Genomic DNA, 20,180 nt, shown 5'->3' with positions numbered 1-20,180 from the left:
CTGTTGCTGGGCTGGAGTACAGTGGGTGAGATCACCGCTTACTGCAGCCTCAACCTCTTGGGCCCAAAGTGATCTTCCAGTGTCAGCCTGTCGAGTAGCTAAGACTATAGGCACGTGCCACCACCAAGCCCAGCTATTTTTAAAATTTTTATGTAGAGACCAGGTCTCACTATGTTGCCCAGGCTGGTCTTAAACTCCTAGGCTCAAGCTATCCTCCTGCCTTGGCCTCCCAAAGTGCTGGGATTACAGGCATGGGCCACTGTGCCCAGTCCCACGTTATATTTCTATGAGACAGCTCTGGTCTGGACTGTGCCACCCTCCCTGGACCTGGTCCCATAGGATTTGTTGGTATCTCCCCCAGGCCAACATGGCCACCTGCATCCCCAGTGCCACAGGAGCCCCCTGCTCCTATGAGGCGGTGCATGCATGTTGATCATGACATGCATGATGGTCTTGGGCGTGACACCAACCACGAGGTCCCACACAGTCTTGTTGACAATGGCCATGTAAGAGTCCACCAGGTTCTGGGTGGTTTCCATTGCCGCTCCAGCTGTGGGTCCATGGAGTGCATGAAGCTGTCGGAGCCATTCTCCTCAGCCTTGCTGTCCTGTCATGGAGAACACAAGGGCATCAGGGTGGCCAGGCCATGCAGCCAGGCTCCAGGAATTCCTAGGATCTCAGCCCCTCCAAGGGTACCTGGAACATTGAGGCACAGAGAGAAGCAACTGTTCTGAACATGCAGCCAGCTCCCCACATGCTCTGGACGATTTCAGGTCTCTGCCTCTCAGGACCCCAGACTCCCCTGATTCAGTCTCCTCTTAGTTCTGACTCTAGTGCCCAGAATTTGCCTCAAGTTACCAATCCAGAAATTGGAAAAGAACATCTCCAGGTCCCTTGCTTGGAGACCTGGCCAGAGCTTGTGCCAGGATGCAGACGCCTGGCAGGAGGCAAGAAAAGGGCATATTCACTTTCCCCTTGTCCTGGGAGGCCCATGCACCAACATTGCCACTGCCACTGCCACCAGGGAACACAGCAAAGCAGACGCACACAGGGAGGAAAACGGGAAGGGTCGAGTGAACCTGCGACACTGCACCCCAACTTTAATGTGTTGTGGAATTCAGTTAGCCAGTATTTTATTGAGGATTTTTGCATCAATATTCATCAGTGATACTGGCCTGTAGTTTTCTGTTTTCGTTTGCATCTTTGATTTTGGTATCAGGGTAATGCTAGCCTTGTAGAATGAGTTTGCAAGTATTCCCTCTATTTTTGGAATCGTTTGGGTAAGGTTGGTATTAGTTCTTCTTTAAATGTTTGCTAGAATTCAGCAGTGAATCATTGGGTCCCAGCCTTTTCTTTGCTGGGAGACTTTTTATTACCACTTTGATCCCATTATTTGTTATTGGTCTGTTCAGGTTTTGGGTTTCATCATGGTTCAATCTTGGTAGGCTAGATGTGTCTGGAAACTTATCCATTTTTAGTAGGTTTTCCTATTTCTTTGCATATAGTTGCTGACCACTAGTGATCCTTTGAGGTTTTTTTTTTTTTTTGATATGGAGCCTTGCTCTGTCGCCCAGGCTGGAGTGCAGTGGCGCGATCTCAGCTCATTGCAAGCTCCGCCTCCCGGGTTCACGCCATTCTCCTGCCTCAGCCTCCCAAGTAGCTGGGACTACAGGCGCCAGCCACCACGCCGGGCTAATTTTTTGCATTTTTTTTCGTAGAGACGGAGTTTCATGTTTTAGCCAGGATGGTCTTATCTCCTGACCTCCTAATCCGCCCGCGTTGGCCTCCCAAAGTAGTGAGATTACAGGCGTGAGCCATGCCCCCTTGGGACACGGACGGACACACACACACACACACACACCCACACACAGAGTTGGTGGTTGTGCCGCCCAGTTGCGAGTGTGAGGAAGGGACCAGATGGGTCGGGCAGAAAGGTGCTGGGTCAAGAGAGGAGGGGGCAGCCGGGAGCGCGTGCACCCGGGGCGCGTCGGGTGGAGGGGTGAGGGGTAAGATGTGAGGGGCGACGGGGGCGGGGTAGGGGCTGCCCTTTCCCAGGCGGTAGCGGGGGCGGTGGTGCTGTTACCCTTTTAAGCTGCTGCTTGAGGGGAGCCGCGCCTGCTGTCAGTGGAGTCGGTTACAAAGGCAGCAGCCTCCCAGGTCGCCACACAGCTCCCGCCAAGTTCTCAGTGTCCCTTGCCATTTTCCAGCCGCGCTCCCACGAGGATCACGGCGGCGGGGAGAGGTGGAGCAGCGAAAGCTCGGCCGGGGGCCCCGCCAGGTGGTCGCGGCCATGACAGCGGCTCCGGACAGGCTCCTTTTCCGCGCCCCTCCCGCCGGAGATGAGGGGAAGATGTCCGTGTCAGGGTCAAGGCCAAACTGAAGTTGCTGGCCTGTATCTTCCACGAGAACCAGGAACCACAGCCGCGGGTCACGCTCCACCGCAACATCAAGGTGAGTCGCCGGGTGGCGGCCTCGCGGGGCAGGGCGAGAGCGGAAAGAGGGCGCCCAGAGTCCCAGGACAAAGGGGAACCTGCCCCAGAGAGGCCCTGGTTCCCCGCCCCTTTCTCCCGCAACTGGCCCGCCCCGGCACTGCGCGAGGCTTGGGTGGGAGAAGGCGGAGGGCGCGTCTCTCCAACTCCTAGCGCGTGGCTGGCTTGGGGGCTGCTGGCCTCTCTCGGCCCCTGTCGCTGCGCCTCGAGGTGGGAGCCCGCGGCTGCCGGAGCCCTCTTGGGACCCATGGTCGCCCTCAGTCAGCCAACCTGCTCTGGGGACCGCGACAGGGCGGGGCAAGGCGGCTCCCGCGTCGTTTGAGCCCAGGTGGGGAAGGGGAAAGGCCTTTAAGATTTTCGGTTTTTTGGCCTGGCATAGTGGCTCACGCCTGTAATCCCAGCACTTTGAGAGGCCAACCAGGCTGATCACTTGAGGTCAGGAGTTGGAGACCTGGCCAACATGGTGAAACCCCGTCTCTACTAAAAACACAAAAATAGCCGGGCGTGGTGGTGCACTTCTGTAATCCCAGCTACTGGGGAGGCTGAGGCGAGAATCACTTGAACCTGGGAGCCAGAGGTTGCAGTGAGCCGAGATCGCGCCATTGCACTCCAGCCTGGGCACAAAGAGCGAAACTCCATCTCAGAAAAAAAAAAACAAAACGTGATATCATAAGACCTTTTCCCTTCTCATCAGTGACTGGAATGAACTGCCCATGTGGAATGGGTTGGGGGTGTTGGTTCCTTTACTGGGTCATCTGGTAACCTGCAAGGTTTCTGCTGTGACATTGAAGGCAGACATCAACCCTCTAAGACATTTTTTTCCTATCCTCTGGGAATATTAAGTTTTGGACAATCTTGGTCCATTGGTAAGCTCATGGGAATTTGTCAGAGTTTTTTTGTTTTTTTGTTTCTTTTGGCTCATGTTTAGCATCGATTTGCAGAGTGTTTGGAATCATCCTCAGAAAGGAATTACGGTGGTTCGGAGGTGTTTTCTGTAGTGGGCCCTCATTTGGGAATTGGCTTGAAAAAATTTAAGTTCATTTGCTTCCAGGATAGTATTAAGGTTACTTTTTTTGATAGTTGATGTGTGTCTATCAGGTAAGGGCAGTCATTTAGAGAATATAAAGTGGTAGAAGAAACTAAAAGTACTGTTCTTAGTTTTTATTTTAATCTTACTAATATACAAGTGTCTTTGTAATTTAGTAAATATCATTTTTGGTGTACAGTGTAAATTTCCTTTTTATAAAGATCTGAGCTGTTAACTTTGCTGTCACTTTCTGTGTTTCGTAACTTAAATATTTTAATTTTTTCTTTTTTTGCATTTACATTTTTTATTCTAGTTCCAATTGCTAATCCAGCATTTGTGGATAGCTGCAAACTGGGATATGTAAGTAATATTTATATTTTAAAAATTATTTTTCATGACTTTATTAAGTAGTTACAGCACACATATTTATCAAAAGCAGAGTCCTAAATATCATAAATTTTTCTGACATAATGATGACTCTACTCATAGGCAATTTTTATGGGCATTCCAATTATAAATTTTGGAATATTTAAAAATAGCCCTTCTCCTAATATACAATTCTGGGATTATCTAAGCTACTCCTGGAAACTATGAACTATTCTTGTTTTTTTATTTTCGTAGAGACAAGGTCTCTCACTGTGTTGCCCAGGCTGGTTTCCAACTCCTGGGCTCAAGTCATTCTCCCATCTCTGACTCCCAAAGTGTTAGGATTACAGGAGTGAGTCACTGCGCCAGGCTGTTACTGTTTTGAGTATTGGTTATAAAATACTTCAACCCTGATTCCTGTGTATTAATTTAGTTATACTTCCTCAAAGTTTCCCTTGGCCACCCTTATCTGTCCCTCATGTAGCACATAGCTTCCCTATGTTGTTATTTATAATCTAATGACATTATGATTTATAAACTCCCGATGGAAGGAAGTGTCCTTGCTTTTTATAGAAGCAACATACCAGGTAGAAAGCACCGTAGATCAAGTGTTAGAAGGCTCTGGGTTCCAGTTGCCTATAAGACTTGGCCAAATGATTATCTTTTTCTCAATCTCTGTTTCCTGGGGAGTGTGGGTGGGACAAGGAAATGGCATAGGTTTAGGATTCAGACAGACCTGGGTGTGGATCAAAGATCTGCTTTCTGGGCCAATTACTTTAATTGCTGAGCCGCAGTTTCCTCATCTGTACAATTGGGATGGGGATGGGATAACTACTTCATAGATTTTTGGTAATTATTCCACTTTGAATGAGGTAAATATATGAGATACCTTGTATAGTGCCTGATTCTTAGTGAGTATTTCATTTACAATGGGGTTGGGGTTGTAGAAGTTGCAGTTATTATCATGAAGCTTGCTTATCTCATGATTGTTAGGACAGGCACATGAAAAAACGGAGGTGAAAGGATTTTGTGAATTGTGGCAGTGGTATAATAATTATTCTTCTATGCTGGTAAAATATGGGTGAAACGATAGGAGTTTAGAAAATGCTTAATAATAAGAGTAGTTCTTGTTATACATCTTCTAATGTTACTCTCCCAAAGTAAAATCTGGTAATAGAAAGTAGGATTTAATACTTTGAGCATTTAATACTTTGAGAAGGCTTATGATATGCTCATTAAAAATGAATCAATGAAATATTTATTTAAACACTTTTATTTAAAATGTGTTATATCCTTGAATGGGGTGCCCCCTGCTGACATTTTCAAACAGACATTCCAAATCATTTCCAAGTACAGTCATCCCTCTGTATCAGCCCAGAGATTGGTTCTAGTATCCCCTTGGATACTAAAATTCACACATACTATTTTTCCTCCGCTTTTAAAGATTGAAGTTTGATTGTAAAACAGTTTTAATTTGAATAAAATGATACTGAGGTAGACAATTTCTCTGGTAGGAATCTTCTTTTATTCTCTTTCTCCATTCAAAGCCACTCCTAGCGAGGTTTTCTCTGATCTCAGGTTATATTACCTTGATAGCATATGATAAATGGTCCTTAACATAGTCTGGGAGGTAACTATTATTGAAGTAGGTATATTTATTCCTTAGTTTTGTTTTGCGTATAAAAAATTAGAATCACATGATATAATTTTGTAAGTTTGTTTTCCCCCGTAACAATTATGTATTTTAAATGTTATTAACATTTAAAAATAAAATACATAATAATTAAGGTAAACTTTTTATATGTTGTGAATATCTGATCATTTTGTTTACTAATTTTGGATATTATTATAATGTTGGAAACAACGTTTTGATGAACATTTTTGAGATTAAATCTTTATGCCCCCTTTTTCTTTTTCCCTTTAGGGAAGATTCATAGAATTAGAACAAATTAGAACAAATGGGTAGAAGGCAGTAAATATCTTTGTGACTTCTGAAAAGTTGCTGAAATACTCTTAAAAAAATTGTATCAATATAAAATCTGTCAATGTGTTTAAAATGCCTTTTGTTAGAACTTCCAACTTTTGAGTATTTATCAAATTGTATATCCTTTTATCCTTGCCAATCAACTTTATGAGGTATAATTAATATATAGTAATAGTGTAATACTGTAATTTTTTAAATGTGTTAATTTTAAATATGCATAATTTAAAATGTTCCATTTTAGCCATTTTTATGTGTACAGTGGCATTTAGTTAATTCCCATTGTTGTATAACCATTACCACTATTCATTTCCATAACTTTTTCACCATCTTAAACAGAAGCTCTTTACCCATTAAACGGTAACTTCCCCTTTCCCTTCCCCAGTCCTGGTAACCTACACTCTACTTATTCTACCTTTGTGAATTTGCTTATGGTGAGTACCTCATATTGCTACCAAAACATCAAGGAGTTTGGTCTAGGTCCTGTTGCTCACAGCACAGAAAACCAATCATGGAGACAATGAGTGCTGCTATGGAAGAAGGCTTCAATTGGGTGCTGCAGCTAAGGAGATGGGAAATCAATCTCAAATTTGTCTCCTCAACTGGCTAAAACCAGGGGTTTATTTAGGAGGGAAGAAATGTAACCATGTATGGAAAAACAGGAGTTAGGGAAGGGTGAGGAAGAGGAGTTGGTCAACAGGAAGCGGGTAGTTGGTTAGGCAATTGTGATGGGTGAAGTGGTCTGGTGTCTTATGGTCCAGATGTGGTGATCTGGTAAGTTTCAGTTCCTTGATAACTATCTGGGAGGCCTGATGGTTGGTTTCCCAAGAAAGGAATTCAGATAAGACAAATGTAACTTTCTCAAGTTTTAATACTGGGAGGGTCAATTTCTATCTTTATTTTAAAAGACTGTAAACATCAGTTCTATAGGACAATTGGGCTGGTTTCATTTGCAAGGTTCATCCATGCTGTAACTAACATGTGTCAGCATTTCATTCCTTTTTAAGGCTGAATCATATCCCTTTGTTATGTATATACCACAGTTTGTTTATCTTTTCATCTGTTGTTGGGCACTGGCTCGTTTATATCTTTTGGCTATTGTGAACAATGCCGCTATGAACATTAGTGTTTTCTGTTTTTGTTTTTTGCTGACAGCTATCCCATGGGTGTGAAGTAGTATCTCATGGTTTTGATTTGTATTTTGTGACTAGTGATGTTGAACATCTTTTTGTGTGATTGTTGGCTATTTTTATATCTTCTTTGGAGAAAGGTCTAGTCAAGTCATTTCCCAATTTTTGAATTGAGTTTTATGTTGTTGAGTTGTAGGTATTTTTTATATATCCTGGATATTAACCCCATGTCAGATAAATGATTGCAAATATCTTCTCTCATTACACAGGTTGCTTTTTACTGTGGCAAGTGCCTTTTTGAGATATGAATTTAGGAAGAATTTTTCTATTTTTTAAATAAGAGTTTTGTACTTGAATAAGGTAAATGCTCATCCATCATTAATTTTTAAATTAAAAACACAAGTTTCCTGTTTCTTTGCTGTAGTTCTCTTGGTTGATTACATTTTATCATTTGATAGGTTTTTTTTTGTTTGAGATGGAGTCTCACTCTGTCTCCCAGGCTGGAGTGCAGTGGCGTGATCTCAGCTCACTGCAACCTCTGCCTCTTGGGTTCAAGCGATTCTTCTGTGTCAGCCTCCCGAGTAGCTGGGATTACAGGCACCTGCCATCATGCCTGGCAAATTTTGTATTTTTGTAGAGACGGGGTTTCACCGTGTTGGCCAGATGGTCTTGAACTCCTGACCTCAGGTGATCCACCCGCTTCGGCCTCCCAAAGTGCTGGGATTATAGGTGTGAGCCACTACGCCCGGCTGGTAGATTTTTTGTTTTGTTTTCTTTTGAAGAAGGCCTTTCAGTGGCTTACCTCTGTGCCATGCTTTGGAGTTTGAGCTCTCTTCCCTGTACTAACTGTAGCTCTGTAGGACTTGGGGGTCAACCTTACCTTTTTCTCCCGCCTCTTTTGTGTGTCTTGTTTGAGTTAGGATTTCTTTTTATTCCAGGCCTGTAAATTTTACTAGATTGTCTCTAGGAATCTTTTTTACTAATTTGCTTCAGCCTGCCTGCCTACCATCTCTTTTTACTAATTTGCTTCTGCCTGCCTGCCTGCCTGCTTTCCTTCCTTCCTTCCTCCCTCCCTCTCTCCCTTCCTCCCTCCCCTTCTTCCCCTTCCTTCCCGCCACTGCCCCCCCCACCCCTGTCCCCGTCCCTTCCTTCCCCTCTCCCATCCCTTCCTTCCCTTCTTTTCTTTGCATTTATTTTGAGATAGAGTATTGCTCTGTCACCCAGGCTGGAGTGCAGTGGGGTAATCTTGGCTCACTGCAACCTCCACCTCCCAGGTTCAAGTGATTCTCCTGCCTCAGCCTCCTGAGTAGCTGGGATTACAGGTGTGTGCCACCATGCCCAGTTAATTTTTGTGTTTTCAGTAGAGATTTGTTTTCACCATGTTGGCCAGGCTGGTCTCGAACCCCTGACCTCAAGTGATCCCCTTGCCTTGGCCTCCCAAAGTGCTGGGATTACAGGTGTAAGCCACAATGCCTAGCCTCTTCACCCCTCCTTTAGCTTTTATATTACTTCTTAGATTTCTTCCTCTTTCATCTTTTTTCTGTTCCTGAAACCCCTACAGGATGGGTGTGGGGGTTTGTGTCTCTTGACTCTTTTTTCAAATTTTCTTTTGCTTTCTCACTTTCTGTTGTTTATTGAGATATAATTCACATACCATAAAATTCACCATTTTAATGTGTACAGTTCAGTAGATGTCAGTATATTGAAAGTTATTCAACCATCACCACTATCTAAATTCAGAACAGTTTTCTCATCCAGTGAAACCCAGTACCCGTTCTTCTCCAACCCCTGGCAACAATTATTCTGCTTCCTGTAGGCTGATTTGCCTATTCTTGATACTTCGTATAAATGGAATCATACAGTATGTGGCCTTTTGTGTCTAGCTTCTGTCATTTAGCATCATGTTTTCAAGGTTCCTCTATATTGTGGAATGTGTGAGTACTTCATTCTTTTTATAGCTGAATAATCCTTGTATGGCTATTCCACATTTTGCTTATGTGATCTTGATGGACATTTGGGGTTGTTTCCACATTTGGCTATTATGAATAATGGTGCTCTGAACATTTGTCCACAAGGTTTTGTGTGAACATATACGTTTTTATTTCTCCTACAGTAGTGAGGTTGCTGGATAAAATGGTAACTCTGTGTTCAACCTTTTGAAGAACTGCCAAACTCTCTTTGTTAAACTTTTATTTTAGGTTCAGGGGTACCTATGCAGGTTTGTTATATAGGTAAACTCATGTTATGGAGGTTTGTTGTATGGATTATTTGGTCACCCAGGCACTAAGCTTAGTAAGGACCAATCGTTATTTTTTCTGATCCTCTCCCTCCTCCCACCCTCCACCGTAAATAGGCCCCAGTGTCGATTGTTCCTTCTTTGTGTCCATGCAAACTTTCTTCTTTTACTGCTCTTCCTTGACTTTGTCTTTGAGCTCTCAAACTTGGTATTTATCCCCACTCATTTTATTATTTAGGATTTCCAGTTAATTTTTTAATTTCAACAGTCATATTTGAAAGTTTTTGTTCATTTTCTTTTTCTTTGATTGGTCGTTTTTCCTAGCTGTCTATATTTGGTGTATAATATAATTTTGAATTTGAGGATGAATATTAGGATTATAAAAATTCTCTTCTTGGAGCAGAATTTAGAATTAAATATTGTTATTAATATTTAAGGCTAAACATTAGGATTATATAATATAAGCCTGGAACCTGGACTTTGAAAAAAAGGGAAAAAAATTAGGATTATAAACATTGTATTCTTATCTCTTGAAATTGTAGTCACTTCTTTTTCATCATGGTCCTGCTTTTTAATGCTGTTTATTTCTCAAATGCCTGGTGATCTCTGGTTCTTAGTTTATATTATGAATAAGTGATTAAATTGATTGGTATAGAAGTTGGCAATATGAGTTTCCTTTATTCTTGCCTAAGTCTCTTTCTCCAATAGCCTCTCCTTTAAAGAAAGGGCTGGTATGTGGGTAGGGGAGGCCTGTTGACTGGTTGACTTTATTTATTTATTTATTTATTTAAATTTATCCAAAGAAAGCGAGGTTTATTAACCTTCAAAAATCAAGAAATATAATTTAACATCTTAACAGGTTTCACAAAAAAAGAAATCCATGTGATAATATCTATAGAGGGAGAAAAATCACTTTAAACAACGTATTACCCATTCATTAAAAAATACTCTCTGGAAGCTAGAAATAGAAATAATCTTCCTCAAATTAATAAACAGTATCAAATAACATCATGTTTTATTCTGAAATATTAATGCTTTCACTCCTTGTATTTTTAATCCATTTTGATGGAATTTAAAAAAATCTCTGTATAATATCAAATAGCTAACATTTGTTTTTGCTCATCTTTGTGGCAGAAATCACTGTCTCTAATTAATTTTTGGTGATTATTATTATTTATTTCTTGTTTGCTTGGGGTGTACTGTGTTCCTTTTCTTCTAACTTCTTTTTTTTTTTTTTTTTGAGACGGAGTCCTGCTCTGTCGCCCAGGCTGGAGTGCAGTGGCGCAGTCTCGGCTCACTGCAAGCTTCGCCTCCCGGGTTCACGCCATTCTCCTGCCTCAGCCTCTCCGAGTAGCTGGGTCTACAGGCGCCCGCCACCACGCCCGGCTAATTTTTTGTATTTTTAGTAGAGACGGGGTTTCACCATGGTCTTGATCTCCTGACCTCGTGATCTGCCCGCCTCGGCCTCCCAAAGTGCTGGGATTACAAGCGTGAGCCACCGCGCCCGGCCTTAAGGCAGTATTTAGCTTATATTATTTCAGACTTTCTTTTTTTCTGATAAAAGTATTTAAATATAAAATTATCCACTTGATGGCAATACCTAACATTTAGTAAATGTTTATTAGATGCCAGACACTTTTCTAAATGCTTTATGTGTATCAACTGATTTAATCTGCACATTCTCTGACCAAATTATCATAGTATAACTCCATCTTATTATAATATAGTTAATGCATAAAGAGCTTGACATAATGTGTCCAAGCACACACACCTGGTAATGGGAGAGCTATAATTTTAAAGTTAGGCTATGAATCCAGAACCCAATATACTCTCCTGCCATTTGGCATATTGATAAATAGGCAACCAAAATAATGTCACTGGCAAAATTTCTTTCTTTAGCCTTCCAGCTTACTATGCTTTGTTCTGTGGCTAACTTTATTTCATTTCTAATTTATTAATTTCACCTCTAATATTTTATTAATAGACAATATTTTCAGCTGGATATGTTTTAAGACTTTTGTTTCTTTTATTTCCAGTAGCATCCCTTAGTTCTTGGGAATTATTTAACATGCAAAATATAAATTATTGTTTTGTGGTTTCATTAATTTTGTTTTGTCTAGAAATGGCATTCAGTTCAATGTATTCCACTGAATGTGCACTGTCACTGCTCAAGTTTTTCATCATTTTTTTTGTGAGCCAATATTGTATGTTTTATCAGCTAACATAAATATTAAATGTCATACCTGGGGAAAGGGGTGAAAGTTGAGATGAAGGGGTGAGGGTGGAGGAAATGGTAGGCCTAAATAGAAGAGTGCAGGATGTCAGTAAAGTAGCATTATTTTGTATCAGATTTCTTTTTAATGTGTGTCTTTTCATTATCCACATCACCTTGAGTAAAATATTTTCTGTGGCTTCCCTTCTATTTTGCAAATCAGAAAAATATTAATTCTGTCTCAGTGTTGTCTAAGAGATGCTTTAGAGCCCAGTGGGGTGGGGAACTTGTAACAAATTACCTCTTACTAGACATTTCTTTGGAAAAAGTAGGTCTTGTGGCCGAAGTGCCAAGGAGGCAGGGTCTTTGGGCTGGGGACGGAGAAACTAAACACAGAGTAGTTAAGTCCTATTATAGTATTTGCTACAACCGCCCCAAGATAGTTCTGAACACCACCCTCACCCCTTCATCTGAACTTTCACCCCTTTCCCCAGGTATGACTGGTTGACTTTAATTTGGGATTCCAGCTGGCTGAAGATCAGATAGGCAGGCTGGAGGCCTCTGCAATTGCCAGGGTGCATTTTTCTTTGCAGTGGAGCTGGCTTTCCTCATTTAACCCCTTCCCCACTTCAGTATCTGGAGGATCACAGTCGCTGCTTCCCACATCCATCCATCCAGTGGGCAAGGTGGATTGCTCACTGTAGGAACAATTTTCCACATTTACCCAGGAGGCCAGGGCTGCAGGGTTTATTCTGTGTACCAGGGAAGGGAGATGGAAAAGAGACAGGACCTGATTGGCTCAACTGTTCCTTGTACAAGGACACAATTTTTCCTTGTGCAGTTGTTTAATCTGATGATTGTCTTGTGGCTCATTCTTTCTTTTTGTCTTAGTTTATTCCAAGTCCCTGAGGCTTCCTTGGGAATGTCTGTCTACCTGTGGTTCTTAGACAGGGGATTCCTTTGTTGATGCTCTGTCAGTCTTAATTCTATTTATGCATGTCTGGCATCTGAGATTTTTCTCAAACTTTCTAGTCCACTTTTAGCCCTCCTTTTTGTTTCCAATTATCATTTGATAAAAAGAGCTTGTATTTTAGAGACCCTAGAGGGATCAGAAAAGTGAGTGTCGAGTGTTTAGTCTGCAATCATTAAAGACAGAGAATGTCTCATAGGTTTGGATCTGTGTTACTTACATGATTGTGATTTACGGACGCTTTCTTTCCCTTTTATTTTTTCTTTTGTTTCATTTATTTATTTTATTATTATTATTTTTAGAGACTTACTCTAAAAAAAATAGAGTCTCACTGTGTGCCCCAGGCTGGAATGGGACCACAGGTACATGCCACCATGCCTGGCTAAATTACAATTTTTTTTTTTTTTTTTGTAGAGACAGAGTCTCACTTTGTTGGCCAGCCAGGCTGGTCTTGAACTCCTGGCCTTAGTGATCATTCCATCTTGTCCTCCTAAAGTGCTGGGGATTACAGGTGTGAGCCACTGTACCCAGCCAAAGTTTTCACTTTTTAATGGGATGTATAAGGTATATAGAAGTGCTTTATTTATTTATGTATTTATGAGATGGAGTCTCGCTCTGTTGCCCAGGCTGGAGTGCAGTGGTGCAGTCTGGGCTCACTGCAAGCTCCACCTCCCGGGTTCACACCATTCTCCTGCCTCAGCCTCCCGAGTAGCTGGGATTACAGGCGCCCACCACCACACCCGGCTAATTTTTGTATTTTTTAGTAGAGATGGCATTTCACCATGTTGGCCAGGCTGGTTTTGAACTTCTGACCTCAAGTGATCCACCTGCCTCAGTCTCCCAAAGTGCTGGGATTACAGGCATGAGCCACCATGCCCGGCAGAAGTGCTTTTAACTCCACGAGTGTTTAGGCTTTTTGGGTTATATTTGCTATTTTTACTTTTGTCCTTTTACTACATTAAAATGAGTCCTTTATAATTTCTGTCCTAGGGAATTCTAATAAATTATCTTTGTGGTCTAATATAAAATCATGTTTAATGTATGCCATGAATGTAGTCAACTATTGGTAATAATGTAGTAATAGTAGCTTGCTCTTCAGCACAAATTGTCATGACACAATGGTAATTTCTGCATGTGGATTATCTCCTGATTCTTAGAACAACATGAGGTACATATTATTATTGGTCCTACTTGTTGTGCCTACCAGACCCATGAAAGATGAGTAATTATCCCAGGGTACTGTCTCCCTCACCTCCAATGGTGGGCCAGAGCTAGGTCCAAGACTGTGAATTCTAGAGTGTTAGACACCATCCTATGCAGCCTCCCACTGAGTAAGGGTGGTCACCGTTTGTAGGGTGTAGAGTTTGATAGATACATCTGTTACTTTGACTTCATTAGTTGTATTTAGGATGCTTGAATGTGTGAATGTATTGATTAATATATTCATTATTGCCTTCTCTCTGTGCTTGGAAGAGAAGAAAATTGAAGTTTACCACTGCTGTGGGTTTACTTTGCATGCTTTGTTATTTGGTGTATAAAGATTCACACCTTAGATCTTTTGTAGGTCATACGGTTTTTAGTTTAAAGGGAATCTTTTTCTCAAGAGTTTAGCCTTGAATTCTACTGAGATTTACATTGGCAATTGTGTTTGCATTTTGTTTGCCTTGTACAGCCATACTTTTATGCACTCCGTTCCTACTAATGTGTTTATTTTGCTTTTGATGTTGATACATTTGTTCAACAAACATTTTTAGATTTCTGAGTGCGCTCCAAGCACTGTCTAGGTGTCACAGTGGCGATCGGGACACAGCCCTGCCTTCATGGATCTTCTGGGCTGGTCAGGGAGACAGATAATAAACAAGTCAACGAATGAATAAGTAACTACAAAATTTTAGTTCTGCTCTAATGTGGTAGCCATTTGCTTCATGGGGGTTATTTAAATTAAAAATTAATAGTAGTTTACTCATTCAGCACGTATTGTCAGACACAATGGTACTTTCTGCACATGTATTATATCCTTTGATTCTTTTAACAACATGAGGTATGTATTGTTATTGGTCCTACTTGTTGTGCCTACCAGGCCAATGAAAGATGAGTAATTACCCCAGGGTACTGTCTCCCTCACCCTCAACTGTGGGGATAATTTTTAAAATAAAAGTTAAGGCCAGATGCAGTGGCTAACGCCTGTAATCCCATCACTTTGGAAGGCTGAGGTGGGCAGATCAGTTGAGCTCAGGAGCTCAAAACCAGCCTGGACAACATGGCGAAACCCCGTTTTTACTAAAAATACAAAAATTAGCCACGTGTGATGGCACACACCTACAGTCCCGGCTATATGGGAGGCTGAGTTGAAAGGATTGCTTGGGCCCAGGAGGCATTGCAGTGAGTGGAGACTGTGCCACTGCACTCTAGCTTGGATGATCCTGTCTCCAAAAAAAAAAATTAATTTAAATAAATATTTTGTTCCTCACTTGCATCTGTCATATTTTATGTGCTTGATAGTCACGTGTCTAGTGGACACTGGATAGAACAGTGCAGATGTGGGACATTTGTCAGTGCATGAAGGTTTGGTAGACAGTGGTGCCTTAGATGCTGTCATGGAGATGGGTTGGTTCTGAGGTACAGTGTCGAGTCACTAGGGGCATGTGGAGTGGTGACCTGAGAAAACCTGAATTTTGAGAAGGAACCTATAGTGTGAGGGTGTTGTCTATAGGGCATGTGGTACTTGTATTTAGGATTTTTGTAAAAAGTGACTATTCGTAAGCTATTTAAAGTTTCTATTTTAAAAGTATAGGGTTTTTAGGTAGTGTGTTTTCTCTTGTTCTAATAGGAATTGTTTTGGTCATATTAGGGGAAATAACTGGCATGTTTATACATTTTTATTTTAGTTGATTAAATCTGGTTGCATTATTTACTTTTATAGATTGAAAAATGGTTCAATGTTTCAAAAGTATTTTGAGCTTGTATTTGAAAAGGGATAGACAGGCAGGTGCAGTGGCTCAGGCCTGTAATCCCAGCAGTTTGGGAGGCTGAGATGGGAGGATTGTTTGTCAGGAGTTCAAGGCCAGCCTGGGCATCATAACAAGACCCCATCTCTACAAAAAGTAAAAAAATTAGCTGAGCGTGGTGGTGCACGCCTGTAGTCCCAGCTACTTGGGGGGTTGAGGTGGGAGGATGGCTTTTCCAATTATCCTACAGATATTTTTCAAAATGATTACCTTTAAACTATAATCTTTTTATTCAGAGGTGGGATGCTAATTCTACAATTGCCTAGGACTTCTTTAATTTGTATATGTTAAGAAATTTTAATGGGCAATTTAATAAATGTTGAAATTTCTAAGAATTATTTCTGTATGTTAGAGTTGTGATAATGCAGACCTTTTCCCTGTAGTACTTCTCTGAGTCTGATTTGTTTTCCTCCATGGGTGCCACATAGGTATGTATGTATGTATGTATGTATTTATTTATTTATTTTGAGGGAGAGTCTCGCTTTGTCACCCAGGCTGGAGTACAGTGACACAATCTCGGCTCACTGCAAGCTCCGCCTCCCGGGTTCACGCCATTCTCCTGCCTCAGGCTCCCGAGTAGCTGGGACTACAGGTGCTCGCCACCACGCCCAGCTAAGTTTTTTGTATTTTTAGTAGAGACGGGATTTCACTGTGTTAGCCAGGATGGTCTCGATCTCCTGACCTCGTGATCCGCCCGCCTCGGCTTCCCAAAGTGCTGGGATTACAGGCGTGAGCCACCACGCCTGGCCACACATAGGTTTACTTCAAGAAGGTAAAAAATAAAAGCTGACTAAGGTACATACTGATTATCCCAGACAACATGCAGACATCACTAAATGAGTGCAGTTCTCATCAACTTACCATTTGTTTCAATTAGAAAAAATCTCATCAAAACTAATTTTTCTGCATGAAATACCTTTTCAAATCACACTGAATGTGATTTATTAGTAGTGATTTATCAAATTCAGTTTTCTGCTGGATACTCAAGGAACACTTCATTAAGACTAGTGTTTATGCAAATAGTACAATATTTTAAAAACTTTTGATTGTAAAAATTTCTTTTAAACTTAATGCATACAGATATGTTATCGTTCAGATATTTAGCACTTACATAGAAACTCACTGATTACTAACAAGTAGAAAAGAGACCTTTAGCCAAATGCCTCTGTACTCAGCAATAAAATGATTAATTACCGTTTTGCTCTTTTGTCTGGTTAAGGCTTTTAAAAAATTTTATTTTTCCTTTTACTATTACACCACAACTTGTTTAAATTTTGTTGCTATTACAGAATTGCAGCAGACATTACAGTTTGTGTCTCCCTGTGTATACGAGGGAGAGTTTCTCTGGGCTGTGTAGATGCCCAGAGAATGGGGAGTGTGGGCCTGACCTGTCACATTCAATTTTTATTTCACAGTCTTATATCTAATGCTCATCGTTGCACAATGTAACTAGCTGGGGTTAGTTTCCTCAGTCCCTACTCTTCAGAGCCTGTTTTCTCTCCGTTTACAGATGGGCCAGCGTTGCTCAGGTGATTGGTTTACTGACTTCGCACACAACTGAGCTCCAGGAAAATACACCTGTTGTTGAGGTAATGTCTTTTATGACTAAAATGTGATGAATGACAAGAAATACTGTTGTTGATTATATAATTTAGAACATGCAGCTTTCCTTGACCTTCACTTGATTTTTCTTTGTGGGATTGTGGAAATTGTTCTAAAACTATCACCTCAACAGACCTTTAGGCTTAAACACAGCAGCTCATTTACAACGTAGTTCATCACTAAAATGGCACAGCAGAGTTAACAAGGCTTGTGAACTCTATTCATCATTATTTCATTTATTTTTCAATAAGGCTTTTTTCATTTCCAGTTTTCTTGTAGTCTGTCCAACATTTTGTTACAGCTAATGTATTTCCTGGTTAAATCATAGCTTATAATTCAAAATGCAAATTCTTCTGGCTCTTCACCTTGAATTTAGTGTTTTCATATGAAAGATTACTTTCTACCTATTCTATTAATGTATATTACACTTAATTGGTAATAGAGTTTTATCCCTTGAACTGGGAGAGGCTCAAGGGTCAGTGTAGGTGAAAAGAACCAAGACTTTTTAGGATAAATAGCAAGAGATCCTGAAGGAGATTAAAAAGGGGTATTACGGAGAGGAGATTTTGTAGAGCTGAAGCTGGTTGTGTGGTATTTGGGGCTTTAAGAGGAATTGGAAAACCTTCTATGTCTGTGTTGTCCACTATAGTAGCCAACTGGTATTTGGAGCCTTAAGAGGAATTGAAAACTTTTCTCTCTGTGCCGTTCACTGCAGTAGCCAATTGCTGGGATAGTATCCAAGCTGTCCTTACAGTGTCTGGGTGGAGATTAATTTAATTTCACTGTATATCCCTTGCTTACAATTCCATCTCTATTTCCTGCAAACTGTTGGATCTCTGAGCTACTAGTAAAATGCCACCAAGTCTAATTTTTTCCTTTTTGGTGGGGGCCTAAAATAAATGAATTGTGACCTATATGATTACTGATGGTACCCAACTTGGTCCTCAGAGATGTGTCGAGTAGATTTTTATCTAAAAGAGCATATAGGGCAGTATTACCAGGAAGATAAGAAGGCTTAGCATCTCAAAAATGGTTTCTTCTGATGGCTCAGAGCAAAAGGTCTCCAGTGAGATGGAGTAGCTGTAGGAGATGGGAGAGAACATAAAGTCCAAGACAAAGTCCCAAGATTTTAGAGGATATTCCTGCATTGTCAGAGCTGGCATTTGTTGCTCAGGAGCTGTGAAGAAAGAGCCTCTGAATATGTAAAATATGACTGTTGAATTAAATGATTCAGTAGTTGCAGTAGTAAGTAGGATGGGTACTTTAGGAAGCTGAGTTAGTGAATTTGAAGATCAGTTGGATGAATTCTCTTAGGATTCAGAAAGAAAGAGGATAAAGATTATGAACTAAAAAGGCATGAACGATAGTTTCAGATTTGTTGTGCTATCCAGTATAGTAGCCACCAGCCACTGTAGCTATTGAGCATTTGAAGAACAGCTAGTCTGAATTGAGATGACCAACTTAAGAAAAGAATACTATGGGCACCCTGTAATTTCCAAACCCCATTGTTCTACTTGATCTTTTTCACAGCATATATCACCACCTGGCATTTTATGTATTTATTTCTCTTTCAACACTAGACTACAAGCTCCATTGGAACAGGGATTGTGAACTGTCTTGTTCAACACTCCACCCCAGTGCCTAGACAGTGTCTTGTGTATATCTAGATACTGACAAATACTTTGAAATAAATGAATAAAAGTGTATCAGTATGCTTGGGACTCCCTGTAGCAGGGCCTGGAAGATGGTATGTTTTGCTGCTGCAGGAATTCTCAAGGGACTGGGCAGAGGGCATGTGAAGTAACCTGGGACCTGCTGGTCACCCTGGGTGATGTGCTGCCCTCGCGTCCTACTGGTACTTGCTGTTGCGGCTGCTGCACTCACACTTGGAGAGTTTGGCCCAGCAGTTCCTGAACCATATTTGTTACCTGTGCTCACTCAGGTTGAGTTCTGTGGCCAGTTTGTATTCTCAAAGTATTTCTCCTACTCCAGTTGTTGTACTTTGTCGACATTGTATTATTCCTGGTCCTGCCTCAACTGACAGGAAAGTGTGGGTGTTAATTCCCGAGGTTCTTGTATCTTTTATTCCAGTACTGTTCTCTTCATGGGTGTTTGCTGATGCTTTACTAATTTGAAATGCAAGAACTTAGGGAAAATCATACTTACTTCATTTAAAAAATGGTGTGTACTGAACTATCTGGTGGACTGTTTTGAATTACACATTGTATTGTGAACTACATTTGGTTAGATAGTAGGGAGCTTACATAATAACTTGAAATTGAGCCAGGTGCTCCTTTGTGATGCCATCTTAATTTTATTATTTCTCAACACCTTTTAGTTCTTTAGTTCACTACTTTTAATGGCAAAAACTCTAATTACTTTTGCACCAACCTAATTCCTGCTGAGAGCAATTGGCTGTGATAATTTAAGTAGCCACTAGAAGTCACTCAAGCACTAGAAAAAAAGTTGTGCAAGTTTTAAGAATTTGTTTCAACTTCCAGAAGCAGGATCTGTGGAGGCTGAGCTTCCTGGTTTTTTAGAAGTTTCTGCTACAGGATGTGTGGCTCCATTCCTTTGGTGATTTTTACTATTTGAGAGGAATCCGATGAATGAAAACCACTATAGCCTCTCCAGAAAAATGCAGTTAGCACCAAGCACATGATTTCAGGGGATCTGAGAACCCTGTGGAGTCCACTGGTGAATCTTTGGTTCATAACTCCTGAGACTAGGTTTCTATAAAACTCACAGTTGGGTGCTTATAGATAATTTTTCAGTAACCAGTAATAAAATTTCAAGTGTAAGATAAATCCTGAATTCTCTATTAGATTTACTATGAGTGAACAAGAAAAATTGTGGTTGAAGATCCTATAAGCACTTTATTTTAGTTTTTATTTTACTTATTTATTCATTTATTTTTTGAGACATGGTCTCGCTCTGTTGCCCAGGCTGTAGTGCAGTGGTGTGATCTCGGCTCACTGCATCCTCTGCTTCCCGGGTTCAAGAGATTCTCAGCCTCATGAGTAGCTGGGACTGCAGGTTCATGCCACCATGTCCCACTAACTTTTGTATTTTTACTAGAGATAGGTTTTCACCATGTTGGCCAGGCTGGACTTGAACCCCTGGCCTCAAGTGATCCACTTGCCTCGGCCTCCCAAAGTG

The 20,180-nt window shown here is 41.1% G+C and overlaps 1 protein-coding gene across 1 annotated transcript in view; it reads left to right on the top strand.

The window, feature by feature from the left end:
• Nucleotides 1-1,917: 1,917 nt before the first annotated feature.
• The window catches only part of LOC116463902 (golgin subfamily A member 8S-like), a 51,394-nt gene continuing 33,131 nt past the window's right edge, over nt 1,918-20,180 (top strand). The window contains exons 1-4 of the mRNA XM_058434918.1: nt 1,918-1,999; nt 2,351-2,451; nt 3,830-3,876; nt 16,930-17,008. Coding sequence (XP_058290901.1) covers nt 1,918-1,999; nt 2,351-2,451; nt 3,830-3,876; nt 16,930-17,008 — 309 coding nt within the window. The remainder of the gene's footprint in view (nt 2,000-2,350; nt 2,452-3,829; nt 3,877-16,929; nt 17,009-20,180) is intronic.

The sequence above is a fragment of the Hylobates moloch genome, unplaced genomic scaffold (assembly GCF_009828535.3).
Source record: "Hylobates moloch isolate HMO894 unplaced genomic scaffold, HMol_V3 SCAFFOLD_80, whole genome shotgun sequence".
Classification (NCBI taxonomy): Eukaryota; Metazoa; Chordata; class Mammalia; order Primates; family Hylobatidae; genus Hylobates; species Hylobates moloch.
The sequence above is the reverse complement of the archived record's forward strand: the minus strand, read 5'-3'. Positions and strand labels throughout refer to the sequence as shown.